This window comes from Triplophysa rosa, linkage group LG14 (assembly GCF_024868665.1).
Source record: "Triplophysa rosa linkage group LG14, Trosa_1v2, whole genome shotgun sequence".
Classification (NCBI taxonomy): domain Eukaryota; kingdom Metazoa; phylum Chordata; class Actinopteri; order Cypriniformes; family Nemacheilidae; genus Triplophysa; species Triplophysa rosa.
The window spans coordinates 20,717,965-20,738,157 of NC_079903.1; the positions used below are offsets into that span (position 1 = coordinate 20,717,965).

At 39.3% G+C, this 20,193-nt stretch overlaps 1 protein-coding gene across 2 annotated transcripts in view; it reads right to left on the reverse strand.

The window, feature by feature from the left end:
- stim1a (stromal interaction molecule 1a) overlaps nt 1-20,193 on the reverse strand; it is a 39,077-nt gene that overhangs the window by 12,573 nt on the left and 6,311 nt on the right. For both annotated transcript variants that reach the window (XM_057350697.1, XM_057350696.1), the window contains exons 3-7: nt 17,647-17,777; nt 13,708-13,822; nt 10,851-10,962; nt 10,654-10,769; nt 447-624 (exon numbers count right to left, since the gene is read on the reverse strand). In XM_057350697.1, coding sequence (XP_057206680.1) covers nt 447-624; nt 10,654-10,769; nt 10,851-10,962; nt 13,708-13,822; nt 17,647-17,777 — 652 coding nt within the window. The remainder of the gene's footprint in view (nt 1-446; nt 625-10,653; nt 10,770-10,850; nt 10,963-13,707; nt 13,823-17,646; nt 17,778-20,193) is intronic.

Sequence of the window (20,193 nt, forward strand, 5' to 3'; positions counted from 1 at the left end):
AAATGATTTGGTTTTCTCTTCCTCATTATCTTTTGCATAATCTCTCCCTCAAACAGATTCTCGCAGCCTTTTCTCACGCGTATCCGTTTACTTTAGGCATGACGTCAACTAAACACAGTGTGTCCGTATCAATCTGCCTGATATCAAAGTTCATAAGCACTCTATTCTGGCAATGACTGGAAATGATGCGTGATGCTCAACCAGTACATCGACAAATGGCCGTTTTGTCAACTACGGTCTCCAACAGTATCACACAACGGTATCACACAACAGAAGTGCCAAGAACAATCTCACTGAAAACTAATGACTTCTGGTTGCTTTAACACTACAAATCACGAGTGCATTTTGTATTTCGAACAAATTAGGGGACTCATTTCTATCAAACACAAGCTTCTTGCATGGAGTTGAAAATCAAACGAAGCAAATAAAACAGAACAGGCTCTCACTTCTGCTGCAGGTCGTGGAGGCTTTGCTCGGCCCTCTGGAGACTATCCAGGTCGTTCATCATCTTCTTCATGTGGTCTTTAGAGTGTCGATTCTGGATGTACGCGAACCAGCAGCCTCCCATCCCGATGACGATAGAGACGACCAGCATGAAGTCCTTCAGATGGTTGTGTCTGTTCACTGTGAGAGAAACATTGGTGTATATTAGTGCAGACAAAGTCATTTAAAGTGATAGGTTACCCCAAAAAGGAAAATTCTGACATCATTTACTCGCCCTCATCATTTCAAGCCTGTATGACTTTATTTTTTCTGCAAAACACGAATGAAGATATTTTGAAGAATGGGACGGCGCCCATTCATTGGTTTTCTGTTCATGCAACAGAAGTGAACGGGTGCCGCCGCTGTTCGGTTACCAACTTTCTTCAAAATATCTTCTTTTGCGTTCTGCGGAAGAAAGACAGTCATACAGGTTGACATGACATGAGGGTGAGAAAATGCTGACAGAATTTTCATTTTGGGTGAACTATCCCTTTAAAGGTATTTTAGGAATGCAGGGATAACAGGCTCAGGGACACAATGCAGAACACATGGTCGAACCTACAACCACTTGTTTACCTTCCTTCCATACCACAAGGCCACACTTCTGCAAACTTGTCTGGATAAAGAATCGATTTTAAAACGAATCCCAACGTGTCAGCCAAGTAGCACGGCCTTAACAGGAAGCTGAGAGTAAAACTAATTCCATTATTGACCAATTATATTGTAGAATTGGAGCAGACAAATTGCTACAAGCTTTTGATACATAAAGAAATAGCACCTGGTAGATTGTAAGGTAAGGAAAACCCATTCAGTAAAACACTCAAACAGAATGCATTGGCTCTGGTGAACGGTTCCTCTCAATCAGAAGAATTAATTCACAATCCAGACCTATAAAAGCTACAATAATAAGATCACAACTCGCACCCAAGGAACCACAATCCTTAAAGTGATAGTTCACCCAAAAAAATGAAAATTCTGTTATCATTTACTCACCCTCGTGTCATTTCAAACCTGTATGACTTTCTTTCTTCCGCAGAACACAAAAGAAGATATTTAGAAAAATGTGGACCGAACAGCGATGGCAGCCATTCACTTGCATTAGACGTCAATGGGTGCCACCGCTGTTCGGTTATCAACATTCTTCAAAATATCTTCTTTTGTGGTCTGCAGAAGAAAGTCATACAGGTTCGAAATGACGAGAGGGTGAGCAAATGATGACAGAATTTTCATTTTTGGGTGAACTGTCCCTTTAACACTTTTCTTCAATGAAAACACTATTGCAAGGTGAACGGTGTCCGCAAACAAGACAAAGGTGAGCAAATATTGGTGTCAATAGACTAATTAAAAGGAATTGCCAACAGTAACCGTTAAAAAGAAAGGTTTCCAAAAACCATTGGTCACACAAAAAGACAGTCCCGCTCCAAACTCACGCCACTGGTTGCCAAGTTGGGCTGTTTTGTGGCATAACAACAATATACGGTGATGTATTGAGATATTGTACGTGTATTGTGGAGACAAATATAATTAAATATTCATTATAAATTAATTTATTAGTTAATTCAAAATATTGTCACACTATCGTATTGTAATCTCTGTATTGTTTACTATATCAAACTGGGGGATGTGTGTATTGTTACGCTCCTATCAAGCAAAAAAATAATGTTTTGAAAGGGACAAAATAGTCAAGAAACAACCTAAAAAGGCTTTACAATTTTTGCATATAAACCTGGGATAAGTGAAAGTTGGTCTTGTAGTACTAGAAATGCACATTATGCAAAACCAGTTCTTTTTGCATAATGTACTGTAGTGCATCTTCGAATCCTTTAGATTAATTAGCAAACTAAAACAGGCTTGCGTAAGCAGCATTCGGTGGGATTCAGGGTTACCGAGACTTCTGCTAATGAGTGTGGTCACAGTTCTGCAATACTGCTGTGTCATTGGGCAAGATACGTAACCTAACAACAGCCTCGGGGACACCGCCCTGGTCTGAGCCTGGCTGACTCAATTTCTTACTCTTTTATGTCCATGTTTAAATATAAGCGAGTCTGTGTTGAGAAATGGAAAATAACACTCTCTCATCCGCCCGCCTCAAGGGAGAACGGCAGGCAGTCGTGCACGAAACTAGTTGCTGTGCATAAGCTTTAATGGTAACACCTTACAATAAGGGTGCTATTAGTTAACATTAGTAAATGCATTAGCTAACAATGAACAATTTAGTTTTTCAGGCTGCATTTACACTGCGTTCCAAATTATTATGCAAATGATATCTTTCTCTGGTTTTCCTAATTTGTCGATGCAAATGACAGTCAGTATAATTTTCAAGTAATCAACAGTTAGGGTACATTTGGAATTTTATTGAACAAACCTCCCACTGACAACAGTATTTATTTAAAAAATGAAAAACTCAAAATGCACTGTTCCAAATTATTATGCACAACAGAGTTTGAAAACATTTCATAGGTTGTAAAAAACTGAAAATGGTCATTTGTTGAATTTGCAGCATTAGGAGGTCATATTTACTGAAATCAAAAGCTATTTCAATCAAAAACATCCTAACAGGGCAAGTTACATGTTAACATAGGACCCCTTCTTTGATATCACCTTCACAATTCTTGCATCCATTGAACTTGTGAGTTTTTGGATAGTTTCTGATTGAATTTCTTTGCAGGATGTCAGAATAGCCTCCCAGAGCTGCTGTTTTGATGCTAACTGCCTCCCACCATCATAGATCTTTCGCTTGAGGATGCTCCAAAGGTTCTCAATAGGGTTGAGGTCAGGGGAGGATGGTGGCCACACCATGAGTTTCTCTCCTTTTATGCCCATAGCAGCCAATGACACAGAGGTATTCTTTGCAGCATGAGATGGTGCATTGTCATGCATGAAGATGATTTTGCTACGGAAGGCATGGTTCTTCTTTTTGCACCATGGAAGAAAGTGCTCAGTCAGAAACTCTACATACCTTGCAGAGTTCATTTTCACACCTTCAGGGACCCTAAAGGGGCCCACCAGCTGTCTCCCCATGATTCCAGCCCAAAACATGACTCCGCCACCTCCTTGCTGACGTCGCAGCCTTGTTGGGACATGGTGGCCATCCACCAACCATCCACTACTCCATCCATCTGGACCATCCAGGGTTGCACGGCACTCATCAGTAAACAAGACTGTTTGAAAATTAGTCTTCATGTATGTGTGGGCCCACTGCAACCGTTTCTGCTTGTGAGCATTGGTTAGGGGTGGCCGAATAGTAGGTTTATGCACAACTGCAAGCATCTGGAGGATCCTACACCTTGAGGTTTTCGGGACTCCCGAGGCACCAGCAGCTTCAAATACCTGTTTGCTGCTTTGCAATGGCATTTTTGCAGCTGCTCTCTTAATCCGATGAATTTGTCTGGAAGAAACCTTCCTCATTCTGCCTTTATCTGCACGAACCCTTCTGTGCTCTGAATCAGCCACAAATCTCTTCACAGTACGATGATCTCGCTTAAGTTTTCGTGAAATATCTAATGTTTTCATACCTTGTCCAAGACATTGCACTATTTGACGCTTTTCAGCAGCAGACAGATCCTTTTTCTTTCCCATATTGCTTGAAACCTGTGGCCTGCTTAATAATGTGGAACGTCCTTCTTAAGTAGTTTTCCTTTAATTGGGCTCACCTGGCAAACTACTTATCACAGGTGTCTGAGATTGATTTCAGTGATCCAAAGAGCACTGAGACACAATACCATCCATAAGTTTAATTGAACAATATAAAATTAAATGTTTACGACACTTAAATCCAATTTGCATAATAATTTGGAACGCAGTGTATTAATCCTTGTTAAAGGCAGAGTAGGCAGTCCAGTCCAGAAACGTTTTTTTGTCATGATGTTTGGAAGTCTCTTAACATCCTGATAGCAATCAATAAGTAAAGCAAAACATTTGTATTTTTATAATTATATATCGTCTGTGAAAGGCGTAGGGTCAGAAAAGGTTGGACCAATTACTGCCCTCAAAAAAGGTTGGACCAATTACTGCCCTCGGTCCGATGTGTCGTGTACATTTTCAGTCAGCGTATTTTGCATCCCACTGCGCACCCTCTTCACGCAGACATCATACGTCATCAGCGCGCTCATGTGCGATGCGCAGGCAGCGGGACAATGGCGGACAGAGAGCAGCTACTTGGAGATGTTCAGTATTGTAGTTATGTAATTCACTTTGTACTGTAATGTTTTCTACCGGTGAATGTGACGTGACGTCACTGGAACCGATCCAACAGCTTCTGGTCTGTGCGCGCGCTCATGTGTTTTGGAGGAGTCGTGGCTTTGGATGGTGATTCGCGAGAGGGAGGGATCGTATGATCTACCAGTGCTAGCAGGTAAACGTTAGCTTTTTCCAAATGATCTACTCTGCCTTTAAGGTTAGTTCATGTCAGTACAGTTATTCACGTTAGTTCATGGTGCATTAACTAATGTTAACAGTGACAACATTCAATTTAATACTGAATTAGTAAATGATGAAATTAACATGAATTAATATTAATAAATGCTGTAGAAGTATTGTTTATTGTTGGTTTATGTTAACTAATGCATAAACTCATTTTTAACAAATAGCACCTTATTGTAAAGCGTTACCACTTAAATAAAATACAAATAAATTAACATACAACAGTAATATTCTTTTTCTGCCTTTCATTTAGACAGAAACAGTGGAGAGTAAGGCCCGATTCACATTTCGCGTCTAAAACCGTGCGGAAAACGCGAGCCGCGCCTCTTTCTCTCTTCAAGTGACCCGCTGTACGTGCGCTGCACTCCGAAAATTTGAACTATTTCCATCTCAAGGTGGTGCCGATGCACCTAGAAAAATGTGCGCGCCGCACCACATGCCCCCTATTTGCGCGGGCCTGCCGTGCGTCTACATTTAAAATAACGAATATGCGCACGAAATGTGAATCGGGCCTAAGAGCACCAACTTTATTGTATTGCATATCACATTATTCACTAAGTTACCGCATATTGAGTTTCTTCAATATCGTGCAGCCCTAATCCTTTTATTGCGGTTTTGGTTTGTCCTTCTCCACTTTAATTCCTATTAGGGCGACTGCTGTCACCTATCATTGCCATTGTGCTCTCAGAGATCTTAACAGAGAGACAAAGAGTTCAGCGTGTCTGTGCGAGTCAGATCTCATTATGTAAGTGGACTGTGAAGAGGTCTAGCTGCAGGGAGCAAGGGAGAGGGTGCAGGCTACTTGTCAGGCTACTTCAACACCACATACACAGACAGAAACATGTGTCAGTCTTGTATTTGTGAAACAGCTGTCATAGTCAGTGGGTTTCAAAAGCCTCCGCTTTGAGTTCACTATAGCATTTTAATGAGAATTTGCCTTTTTGCTTTTGACATTTAGCATTGAAAGAGTTTGTGTATTCATGTTGGAGCTGTTAGCGCACATGTTCTTGACATGAGCTTTGGGGCTCATGTAAAAATCAGAACATGGGATATATCTACTTAAAAAGTGCCATGACTTTATATTGCATTCAGAAATAAAAGCCTCTTGTTTTAAGTACCACAATAGATCACGTTCATAAATGTCATCCGCTCTGCCTCCACATGTACAGCAAACCACCAATTTACTGTACATCAGCACGGTGTATTCCAGGGTATGATGTAAATCACATTACAGTGTACTGATGTGTCATTTGGACTGACCTGATCTATGGTCAGCGTGATAGAGCCCAGCAAACAAACATGAATAACTACCGTTTGTCTGCCGGCAGCCTGGCACACAATGATCCTGTTACCATGTCAAGACAGATTCTTTAGATAACATCCCCAGGAATGCAACAGATTGCGAAATACAGAGCTCTTACAAACTTGTGAATGTGGAGAACATCCAACACGTGTAAACTCCAGCGACACTTGCTTTAGTCTTACTCTAGTATGCAAGAAATCTGACCTCAAAAACTCTGTCACGACCGTCATTGCACGGTTCACTTATAATATGCTTTGTGAACGCAAAGCACTCGGGGTTTACTTTATTTTTACTTTTGTACAATGTGCCGTTATGGGTTACTATAAAAATGGTCACGCAGCTACAATGGGACACAGTTTGTGCAGAGAGGAATAAGTTCATCGGCCAACAAGTCGACTAGGGCTGTTAAACGATTAATCGCATCCAGAATAAAAGTTTGTGTTTACATAATATATGTATGATGTATGTGTACTGTGCATAATTATTGCGCATTTATAAACATACTATACATGTACACTGCGTTCCAAATTATTATGCAAATTGGATTTAAGTGTCGTAAACATTTAATTTTATATTGTTCAATTAAACTTATGGATGGTATTGTGTCTCAGTGCTCTTTGGATCACTGAAATCAATCTCAGACACCTGTGATAAGTAGTTTGCCAGGTGAGCCCAATTAAAGGAAAACTACTTAAGAAGGACGTTCCACATTATTAAGCAGGCCACAGGTTTCAAGCAATATGGGAAAGAAAAAGGATCTGTCTGCTGCCGAAAAGCGTCAAATAGTGCAATGTCTTGGACAAGGTATGAAAACATTAGATATTTCACGAAAACTTAAGCGAGATCATCGTACTGTGAAGAGATTTGTGGCTGATTCAGAGCACAGAAGGGTTCGTGCAGATAAAGGCAGAATGAGGAAGGTTTCTTCCAGACAAATTCATCGGATTAAGAGAGCAGCTGCAAAAATGCCATTGCAAAGCAGCAAACAGGTATTTGAAGCTGCTGGTGCCTCGGGAGTCCCGAAAACCTCAAGGTGTAGGATCCTCCAGATGCTTGCAGTTGTGCATAAACCTACTATTCGGCCACCCCTAACCAATGCTCACAAGCAGAAACGGTTGCAGTGGGCCCACACATACATGAAGACTAATTTTCAAACAGTCTTGTTTACTGATGAGTGCCGTGCAACCCTGGATGGTCCAGATGGATGGAGTAGTGGATGGTTGGTGGATGGCCACCATGTCCCAACAAGGCTGCGACGTCAGCAAGGAGGTGGCGGAGTCATGTTTTGGGCTGGAATCATGGGGAGACAGCTGGTGGGCCCCTTTAGGGTCCCTGAAGGTGTGAAAATTAACTCTGCAAGGTATGTAGAGTTTCTGACTGAGCACTTTCTTCCATGGTACAAAAAGAAGAACCATGCCTTCCGTAGCAAAATCATCTTCATGCATGACAATGCACCATCTCATGCTGCAAAGAATACCTCTGTGTCATTGGCTGCTATGGGCATAAAAGGAGAGAAACTCATGGTGTGGCCACCATCCTCCCCTGACCTCAACCCTATTGAGAACCTTTGGAGCATCCTCAAGCGAAAGATCTATGATGGTGGGAGGCAGTTAGCATCAAAACAGCAGCTCTGGAAGGCTATTCTGACATCCTGCAAAGAAATTCAATCAGAAACTATCCAAAAACTCACAAGTTCAATGGATGCAAGAATTGTGAAGGTGATATCAAAGAAGGGGTCCTATGTTAACATGTAACTTGCCCTGTTAGGATGTTTTTGATTGAAATAGCTTTTGATTTCAGTAAATATGACCTAATGCTGGAAATTCAACAAATGACCATTTTCAGTTTTTTACAACCTATGAAATGTTTTCAAACTCTGTTGTGCATAATAATTTGGAACAGTGCATTTTGAGTTTTTCATTTTTTAAATAAATACTGTTGTCAGTGGGAGGTTTGTTCAATAAAATTCCAAATGTACCCTAACTGTTGATTACTTGAAAATTATACTGACTGTCATTTGCATCGACAAATTAGGAAAACCAGAGAAAGATATCATTTGCATAATAATTTGGAACGCAGTGTACACATACACATACATATTTAGTAAACATTTGCATGTATATATTTATATAATTAAAATAATATATTAACATTTATACATTTTTTATACTTTATTTTGGTAACCCTTTGTATAGGGACCAATTCTCACTATTAACTAATCGCTTATTAGAATGCCTATTATTAGGATATTGGCTGTTTATTAGTACTTATAAAGCACATGTTCTGCATGCCCATATTCTACCCAATAGTTAAACCTAACAACTACCTTACTAACTATTAATAAGGAACAAATTAGGAGTTCATTGAGGCAAAAGTCGCAGTTAATGATTTGTTAACAGCGAGAATTGGACCTTAAAATAGTGTGTGACCTTTATTTTTTCTTAAATATATACACGTATGTGTTTGTTTTATAAATAGAAAATGAACACGCACAGTACATACATTAGGTAAACCAAAACTTTTATTATGGGTGCGATTAATCGCGATTAATTGTTTAACAGCCCTAAAGTCGACTTCCTTGGGTACTTCTGAATATGCCTCCTTGTTTCCTCGCTCCTCCATCCCATGACCCGGAAACCGATCGAGCTTTGCGGAAGTGTTTTATCGACTAAACCTGACGCGCGCATAAATTCTCCTCCCTCTGCACATCGTCACATCATACTCAAATATTGTAAATGTAGACCTATTTCAGACAGTAGAATAAATATGAATAAAGTTAATATATTAATAAAGTTTAATATAGTATTAGTTTTATAGTATAATATATATTAATATAGTTCATATTTATGTATAACATATATTTGACATACCTTTTATACATTCCTGAACACTTGTTTTATTTTAATGTAGTGGGGATTATGAACTCTGTTTTAAGTATGTATGTATTTAACTTGATTTTTTTTCATTTTCAATGTGCAATGTGTACCGTCATCATTACTTGACAACGCTTTGAAGTGACGCTAGAGAGAGTGAGGATATGCCACTTCACTTGTTTTATTTCCTCCGTCCTCGTGTCATTTCCTTGCTCCCTTTCCTCGCATCCTGAAGGGGTGGAGCACAACAAAGAAGAATCGAGTAGCACCCTTTTCGTTGAGTATTTCACTGCAAACAAACACAAATTTCTTGCATTCCTCGGAAGGCACGTTTGCGGAAAAAACTCACATTCGCAAATACCCCTAACCCTGTTTAACCTGCCTACCAACATCCTGAAGCTCACGGTCTGACTGAGGAGTGAGACACAGCTGTATCTGTTTCAGTGCGCTAAAGACATGTGCTCGGAATACAGAGTAATGCTCAAAATTCCTCCTTATCCAACCTAAAGCGCTGCCCCCCCACGCTACGGAAGAAGATTCTGAACATAACCGCTTTCAGAGACTGTATGAGGAGGAGATGGAGCACTTGTGCAAAAACTACAGGGAGAAATCCCAACAGTCGATATGGAGGTAAAGGGAGAAAGTCCTGCTCTTCAATTGAAGAAACCAATGGACTTGAAGCAGAAAAAACACAATAGCAAAACAAAAGAAAGGGAGAGATTTCCATCACAGTTTTTCTCAGACAGCAAGTCTAAAGGGTTCGGCATACTACATTCGAAATCGAAAAACGACCGCCTGTGAACTGATTTCGAACAAAATCTGGTCCGAACGACAATTCGTTTCACTAGTTCGCCGCAGCAAACCAAACAGAACTTTCCGGGAAAGTTTGTGTTGGCCTGTAAACACCCTCGAGCCACCATTGGTCCATGGCCATTATGTAATAGGTGGGTGTGTTATGTAGTGCCGCCTGGTCTGTGGGAAATAACGCGTCATTTTATTTGCATACGTCATGTAAACCCCGCCTCCAGAAACAAAGGGGTGTTGGATCGTTCGAAAACACTATACCGTCTCTCAACGTTTTCGAGCTTCGTTTTACCCCCAAACGCAGAACAAAAGCGCAATTCGCCTGGACTATGCTGAGCCCTTTAATCCAAGGAAAACGTTTGAATAACATTCTGCTCACTAATGCACAACGTAATGGCCAGTTCACATCAGGGACGATAACTATAAAGATAACTATATGGATATTGACGTCTACACCAAGACAGGATAATGTTTATTCTAAACTTGCAAGCTGTAGTTTCAGTTTTAAATGTGCAATCCCTTTCAGATGAGAAAGTGATATTGTGTTATAAGCGTTAAGGATACTGTGGTAAATTTCGTCATACTTTCCGTTACAAACGAAATTACATCAGAGAAACAAACCACATCTCAGCCACTTCTACTTTACGATTTTACTGGTTTTAATGGCTAAATAACGACTAAGCAGTAATCCCGAAAAGGTTAAACTATCCAGAATCTGTCAGGTTTGATGTCAGGTTAAAGAAGTTCTACGTTCTTAATGTCACTCACTCATAGGAGCTCCAAACAGAACCGTGTCCAACGCCTTGAGCTGCAGTTTCTGAGTGTGACTCCGGTCCAGAATCTTCAGGACTGTTTGTGTTAGCGTGACATTCTTCAAAGCCAAACTAGAAAAAGGTTGCAGTTTTAAGAGTTAAAACTTGATCTTTTAAAGGCCCGACTTTAGAGTAAACCGGCCTGTTACTCACCGGGGCATGGCGGTACCATTTAAGTTCATCTTGCGGAAGGCTTCCGCATATTGCGACAGCTCGACGTAGTCGATGAGCCAGTCCACAACTTCAGTCACAGTCCAGTTATACACTGAGGAACAGAAACAAAAACATCACATAACCAAATCCATTTAGTCATGCAAAATCAACAAGCTAATAAACAGAGTGATAAAATTGGCTTGACCAAAGGTGGGTGGTTTTGCTTTAAACAAGTGAGTGTCCTAATGGAGTTTCACATTTAATTTGATAAGAATCGTGACAGCTAAAACACATTTTGAAAACAAATCGTTTTTCTGTTGGGAATAGCGTTGAGCGACATAAACGATGTGTTGACAGGATTAGTTTTCAAGTGATGTTTGACACTTTGTTTGAATTATTAACATGGGACAACTGCGACTTTATGTCATGTGCTTATTTGGACATAACTGGGATCTTATTATGGGTCAGATTTACTAAACGGGGCAAAATAGCGTAAGATAAATTAAAAAACGCAGATGGAAGTGGAAATTTCTGCGGGTGATTTACTAATACGCCACAGGGTTTAAGACATGCTTTTCTAGGCATTAAATAAAGCCGCAAATACAATGACGAGCGCAAACCTTAGTAAATCACGCTGCCTGATTCATTTAACATTTACATTTATGCATTTGGCAGACGCTTTTATCCAAAGCGACTTACATTGCATTATCCTATACATTTTAAATACTCTCCTTCCATAAAGTTTGCATCCAAAGAGGAAACTCCTACAAATATGCCAGTCAGTTGCAAAAACAGCTGTGTCCACGCCTGTCCACCGATAATTTTCACTGCGTGTCTTAAGAAAATACTGACAGTAGTATTTTATGCCAAAAGAGACGTTTACGCTGCTGCAAGCTGTTATTAAATCTGGCCCTACACGTGGTATAATTATATTTGATTAGATTTAATACAGACTCTTCTAATTGATTTATTTCAGCCATCTGTAATTTAATAAAAAAATACCCAGAAAGGTGGCAAAAAGGTTCACACAAATATATGTAGAATAATGTGGCCGTTCCCATCCAGACAGATTAGGTTTCCCAAAGGGTCAGTTTAAAACAGCAGGTCATTTGTACTGAATCTGAATGAGGCTGTATGAGAAAATCACCTATGTTTAATTCAGGAGGAATTAAAGGGATGGTTCAACCCAAAATGTTATTTTGCTGTTTATTTACTCACCCCCAGGCCATCCGTGACATAGGTGACATTTTGACTTGAGTAGAACAATAAAGAGTTATAAATATAAATAATAAATAAACAGCAAATTTGAATTTTTGGGTGAACTATCCCTTTAACAAATAACAAATCACCTGAACAATCAGACTGACCTTAGAAAATGTAAAATAAAACAGTGTCCAGATGAATGATCCCCTGGAGTGTAAATATTACATTGATATAAATAATAGAGAGCTATTCACTGTCATACCAGCTTTGAAAAAAAGTCAGAGGCTGCCAACGCTCAATGAAAACAGAGTAGGGTAAAACGGTATGGCTTCACCAGAGCCTGGCACACAGTACTGAACTATACTCTGTGTCTGCGTGTATCTTAACAGACCAGCTTTCATAGCTTTGGCTCTTCAGCTGTGCTTTGAGGAAGAGCTGCAATGCAGGATAAAGAGAGAGAGAGAGAGAGAGAGAGAGAGAAAGAGAGAGAGAGAGAAAGAGAGAAAGAGAGAGAGAGAGAGACACTCTTAAAGAAACAGCAAATGAACAAAGAAGAGAAATGTAGATTACTTAAAATTCTCACCGACGAGTAACCCCGTACGAGAAGACACACCCTGACGGCCGACCTCAACGACTCATGAGAGAGAGAGAGAGAGAGAGAGAGAGAGAGAGAGAGAGAGAGAGAGAATCCTCACTATTAAGGATGTGCAAAAAAACAGTCTGTGGGTTGTCTGAATAACAAATTGCCTTTAAGAAAGTCCTGCAAAATCTCTAAATCCATCACCTATAGACCACCCTCACCGACAAACATTATATACTGTAGTGTACTGCAGTAGATGAGTATTTCCTTCTGAACGTGGGGCCTAGCATTACTCAGAGAGTGACGGTTTAACTGTATGTTCACAAGCAAGTCGAGTGTTCTTTATCAGGGTTTGAAGGATGTGTTGAAAGCAGTTGAGTTAGCTCCGTAACCTGTTCACTCCCGCTCCGTTAAGAGTTTTCTCTGTAATCACTTACAACAATTACTCTACTTAAAGTGGGTACACCATGGCACATTGATGGTAAGAGTGGTAATACCACGGTACTTGAATACATATACTTTGATAAAAAACCATGCAACGGTGCACAACTCGGTTATGAGCAAGACATGTCTCACCTGCTAGAGACAGACAGAATACAGAATGTTTTTCCTTGTGATAGTTCACCTTAAAATAAAGATTCTGTTATCATTTGCTCACCCTCATGTCATTCAAAAGCTACGACTCTTCTTCTGTGGAACACAAAAGAAGATATTTTGAGAAATGTCTCAGAGGTCCATATAACGAAAGTTAATGTGGGACAGTGTCGGTTGGTCACCAACATTCTTCAAAATATCTTTCGTAAGTCATACAAGTTTGGGATGACACGAGGGTGAGTAATAATGAAAGAATTTTCATTTTTGGGTGAACCATCCCTTTAAGGAGTCAAACACTGAACACAAACACGTGATGTTGAATACATGTCAAGTCAGCAAAACCAACTTTGTAGAAACCCGAATCTGCAAAAGCAAAGGTCAACCAATAAGCCGTCCTTTGTAATAAAGGTACAACATACTCCAAAACGCACGTCTGCACACGTTTCAGCATTAATAACTCATTATAAGACATACGCTGACCTTTTGAACTCTTCCAGGCGTTCCACAGGTCCTCAACGCTGATGAACTGATCGTCACCGTGAAAACTGTTGTGTTTGGCTTTGGGGTCATGGTAGTTAAGGTCCTCTCTTAAAAACTGTGGATTGAATAAGAGGAAATTAAAACCGAAGCTTCTAGCAGCTCGAGGATACATGGGCATTCAGAAAGGAATATTCTGGGTTTGATGGAAGTTAAACTCTACCGACAGCATTTGTGACACAATGGTGACTGCCGTTTAAAACAGAAGTGAATGTTAACAGTAACACAACATGTTTTAACATTATTTTAAAGAAATGACATGCATACAGTATACGTTTTAAAGTTAGGATGAATTGACAAGATGGTGAAAGAAGTCACAGCCTCAAAAGGACAAACATTTTTGTTTATAACGAGAAAATCAAGGCGATTCTTTTTATTTGAAAAAACAAAATGTTCATTACATTGCTGAGAATAAGTTCCGCTGAGAAAACACGAGTTTGCTTGACCTCTGTGAGCCGAGTCCTGAAGTTAATACAAAGACAATAAACTGTTTACTCTAGAGAGCATCCAAGAGACAGCAAGTCACTGCACTGAGTTTATCTTACGCTCTGATGCGGCGTTTATTTGGAATTTTTCTACATCTATTAATACCATTGAACATCAAGTGGACAAAGACGGTTTGCAAAAATGATTACACAACAAAACACAACTGAAGCTTAGAGCATAGATTAAACCATATTTAAAGCCTTAAAATGTGGTTAAATTGCAAGAAATGTGTAAATATTACAAAGAATCCACTCAAGCTGGCTTTCTAAAATAATAAAATGCAAAATCATTCATATGTGGCTAAATGACTCGGCTAAGTGAATAAATGTATTTCAACATGACGCATGCCATCATGTGAAAAGAGCAGAAATCACACACACCTTTACCGCGATATAAAACATGAGTCATGCTATTCAGATACAGTATAGGCCAAGACATTCTTCAACATGCCCACTCGAAGACAAATGTCGAACAAGTCAGTTCGTGCTGTGTGGAAACCAGACCTGCTCTGTGTGAATTCAGCACAACCATATCCTAATATACATGTATACGCTTGTGAAATGACACATGACAGAATTCCAAAGGGCCTGAGCCAAACGATACGCCAAGACGCCAATGATGAAGATGTGCTTGCCTTTCTGTCTGATTAGCTGAAATGTTGCTGAGAGGAGGTTGGATGCATGAGGACAACACTCCCACGCAACATATCGGCAAGCGGGACGGACGCCAAGAGGCAGGTCTTCCTCTGCTCGGTACCGTTCCAAAATGCCACCCAACGCACACCAATGCACATGCTATCTGGGTTTTCTTTGGGCGAATAGGCAGGGCAATACATCATTGTGGTGGTAACAAAGGCCCAGTGCCAAAATGTGGGATTCAGAGATGTTGCTGAAAGAATGAACACATGGTCCACTGGGAGTTTTTCCATTGAGATTTTGAGTTGGAGATACGCCGTCACTGTTGTTGCTCAATGCTAGCGAGTGCGGTGATGCACAGTAGCTGCTAGGCTAACTCAACTGTTGAGGGTAGAGGTATGAGATAACTATAACAAATACTGAACGGAAAGTGAGAACACTGTCAGGTTTGACTTCCCTTTTCATTCACATTGTTGATTTTTTTAAGCAAAGAGCAGTGCTACTGTAGGTGGTCTGGTGCTAGGGCTGTGACGGTGGCCGTGACAACCGCACCACCGCGGTGGTAAAGTGCCATGACAGTGGTGAACTGCCACCAGTGGAAGTGCACGTCACTGTGACAAATATAGTTGCGATAAGGATTGCTATTTGTAGCATTTCAGTTGTGGATGGTTTTAGTTAAAAGATTTTACATTAACGCAGAAATTATTGGTTTCCGTTGGTGCGTTCAGGCCTGCACGGCAAAACTCAGGTTATTCTGCAGGTTCTGCAACGGATCTTGTTGACAAATGAACAGATACATAAACTCAAAACCGGCTATGACCCGCTTGCTTGGTGTCGGAGCGCGCGTAGGTTTTGCTGCGGTTGCGGAGAGACATCTATTCATTTGCGCTAAGGGTTAATAAGCGACTGACTGAAGTTGTCACTGCAACAAGAGCTTTTTTATTTAATATTTAAGTTTTCATTATTTACTGATGTTTATTCAAATGGTTTATAGGCTGTAGTGTGCCGTTTCACTGATGGATTTGCGCATTAAACATAGACGGATGTGTCATCCTCATTTATTTCAGATATCATATTTCAAAAAGTAATTAAATAAGGTCTACATTTCTCTTCCACTCATCATGTGGTTGCTACACGTCGCTAATATAATAATATAAATATTATTTGTATATTACATTATATATTTATGCATTGGGCAGATGCTTTTATCCAAAGCGACTTACATTGCATTGTACTATACATTTGTGTTTTTAAAGTATGTGCAATCGCTGGGATCGAACCCATGACCTTGGCGTTGTTAGCGCCATGCTCTAACCACTAGCGCCTAAAGAATTATGTTTATTGTTTCAAGCAAAAGCCATTTAAAGGGACAGTTCACCCAAAAATGAAAATTCTGTCATTTATCCACCCTCCAAACAGTTTTTTCTTTTTTGTTCTGTAGAACACAAAAGAAGATATTTTGAGGAATGTAGAAAACAAAAAGTTCTGACGTCCATAGTAGTTTTCTTTTCCTACAATTGTAGTCACTAGTGCCCACAACTGTTGGTAACCAACATTCTTCCAAATATATTTGTGTTGAACAACAAAATGAATACAGGTTTGGAACAACTTGACGGCGAGTAAATACGACAAAGATTTTGTTTGGGGGTGAACTGCCCCTTTAAGTCTAAAGTCTAAGAATTGACTTCAACTACATGCTACGTGGCTAGTGACCGCTGAGAAGATGAGAAATATATGTACTTTTGTAAAAATGAACTATTAAAATTGACCCCTTTAAAAAAAAAAATCCCAATACAAGGTAGATTACATCACCTCAGTCCATGAATTTTTCCAACAACCTTGTGAATTTACTATTTTAAAAGAGAACGGCATGCGACGGTTTAGAAGAGCCACCAGCGCAACCTTTGGGAAACCTTTTTGTTTCCCATTACATCGTAAGTCAAGTGGTGGATTTATTTAGAAACACGTTAAACTCATTAAAGCTAGACGATAGCTGATCCAGCACTGTTTCGATGAGACTCCCACACAAGGATCTAAACCAGCTTTTACGGCCTTAAAAGACCATCTAACTTAGAACAACACATCACAATGGCTTCAGGTCTCCTGCAAAAAGCTTCTCTTACAGCCCAAAAAAAACATAAGCGCAAGATAACACCAAACATGCCAAACATTTCCTGCAAAACACTCCCTGAACTTAATCTCTTTAGACGATGGAACAAGCATTAGACTTTACGCTTGTATTGGTAACACTTTAAATAAACAGAGAGCATCTGAACATACTTCTTTTAAAACCATACTTTTTGGATGCATTGAAAACTAACACTGGTATTAGCCTTACGGTTTAACATTCTGATTGTGTCAATGAACACATAGAAAGATATTTGGAACAACGCTTGTAACCAAACAGTTCTTGGCCATCATTGACTACCATAGTAGGAAAAATGACAATGGTAGTCAAAAGTGCCTCAGCACTGTTTGCTTTCCTACATTCTTCGAAGTATGTTCTTTCGTGTTCAGCAGAACAAATACAATTTATAAAGCAATTTTTCCTACTACGGTAGTCAATGGTAGCCACGAACTGTTTGGTTACAGCATTCTTCCAAATATCTTTCTGTGTTCATTAGAACAAAGACATTTATACAGATTTGGAAATTGAGGATGAGTAAATCAAGACAGAATTTTCATTTTTGGGTGAACTGTTCCTTTATCCAAATGCTAAATAAAAAAAAGAGCTTAAACCACTTAGAAGCAAACCACTGACCCCGTCAGTCTCCGAAACATCCACGTTTCCATTAGCATCGTCATCCATTTGCTTGTGAATGCTGCGGATGGCCTCAAAGCTGAGGATGGCGTTCTCATCCTGGCACAGGGGTTCATCGATGCGGCAGAGCTCTGAGAAGAGAGACAGACACTGTTAGTTTGATGCTGAAACCAAAGTAACCTGCACATTTCTAAGTACAATTCTAGACTTTTCAGGGTCTTAATAGTGACTGGTTATTTGGCTGCACTATGCCATAATACTTGTCTTTGTGCCATTAAATTAAGAACTAGCTGAATGTATTCAGGGATGGCATCAATCAGAATAAGCTATTAAACTGTGCAGACTTCAGGAAAAAAAGCAAGACCGAGCCAATATAACCTGTTGTCTCAGTGATGGTTTCTATGTCGTGGGCCACATAGTGCCGTCTAATGAGAACATCGCGTGCTAATGAAGCGACGAGAGGACCAGATCCAATTACAAAATTCAAAGGTCCTTCTGAAGACACTCCTTGAAATCCTGTGTTGTCTGCGGAGGTTTCCAGCTCAAACTTTAAAGGAACGCTAGATATAAACCAGGCTGTGGTATTATACACTATTTTTAGACCGCAAATCTGTACAGCTGTTGTGTTACCACGGTCAAGGTGATGAGGTTTGTGCCCTTTCTTTGGTTAATAGACCACGGAAGAACCTCAATTGGTTTGAATTCTACTTTCCTTTATAATGTGCACTTAAAAAACAGGCTGCAAAAACTAAACTTAAAAGACAGACACTAAATCTTATCATAAAAAGGAAAGTCAGGCCATTTAGAAACCCAAGAGACATATTTTAAATAACGCACGATAAATTGTCGGCCATATCGGTATCCATATCTATAATCAAATTTAGGCTGATAAATTATGAACCATTTTCTCTGGTTAAACCACTTCAGCTGCTCACAGTTAACTTTCTGTCGTGATCATTCACTTACTGCTATTAGCAAAACATTGTTAATGTAGGTACACAGTCTGTAGATATTTATGAATGTGCAAATTATAGGAACAAAAGCATATTTTTTAAGGCCAATTGCTATCTGAATGCTTTCTGTCTTGAAACCTGTAAGACATGTGGCTATTAAGAACACTTTTCTAGTTTGCTCTGGAAGAACATCTGTTATTTGTTTATTAAATAAACATCCTGTACCAGAAAAGTTTAAAAGTTAAAGAATCATTAACTAGTGTAAAGTGGCTTGATGCATGATTTTCAAGGGAAAAAGAGAACTAATGGTCACCTTGTTTTCTGCAGTGAATGTTTTCAAATAAAAGCAGTTGTCCACTTTTTGCCTTTTGTTTCAGTCTCAGAAATTGTAATATTAATATTTAGATGCTGTCTATCGGCCTTTATATTGATTATTGGCTTCCAGTGTTAAATAATTATCAGTTATTGTAATAAGCCAAAATGTACATTTCGCTGCATCCCTAATTTTAAATCCAAAGGAGGTCTTTTTAAAATATACTCTTATGCATTTAACCAAAGTCACCCGGAAATCTAGGGATGTTGGCGGACAGAAATGAAGCGAATCATATCTGGTTTCTGAAATGTATCACTTACATTTCAGGAGAATGAACTCCAACCTTTGAGGACATAGGATATGCCCTTTCATAAAACAGCCTGACGTACCCAAGACAAAAGATGTAAACACTTTGAAACGGAGAAATACAAATACTGACCAATTTCTTGTTTCATATACACAATGACATATGATGATAATGGCCACCCTTACAAGAGACTGAACCTGCAACCTTTGAGCACATTCTACCACAGCACATGAAAACAAACCCTTGCTCTTTGCAAACTTGATCTAATTCATTAATGCTTTTAGACATTGCATAATTTAAAACAATACTTATAACAGTGTTTCCATAAGGAGCCACATAGACGGTTTCAAAGCAACAACATAAACAAATGGTACGCCGCATGCGCGCATTAGTGGACTGCCCTTGACTTCAGGGAACACATTTTTTCTGATAACAAGCAAAAAAAACGAGAAGAGCCCGTTACTTGGCTTAACTTGCCTCTCCAATATTTTGATTTTAGACCGCGAGACCATACGGTTTCTTTAAATATGACAAAACTACAGGACCCATTCAACAAATTGTTTATTTAATCAAATTAACACAACAAAATTCAACCAATTGTTTATTTAATACAATTATTATGCAATAAAATAATAATATTAATTAATATTAACATAAATAAAAATAGTTATATTTATAGACACTAGCCAGACTGATAAACAAACACAGACCTGAAGTTAACTACAGTCCAGGCGCACGTGTCCGATGAAAGGGTCTATAGCATAAACTATTCTCTAAAGACAATCTTCTAGCCCAAATACTGAAAATGCAACCTTTCAAATATAATCATGCTGAGCACGATAGTTTAGTTAGTCTACATATTATAGTCAGTAATGCTGTCACGATTATGACATTTGACTGGCGATTAATTGTCTATTAAATAATTGCGATTAATTGTCTGTTTAATGGCTTTGGCAATTATCGATTAATCACAA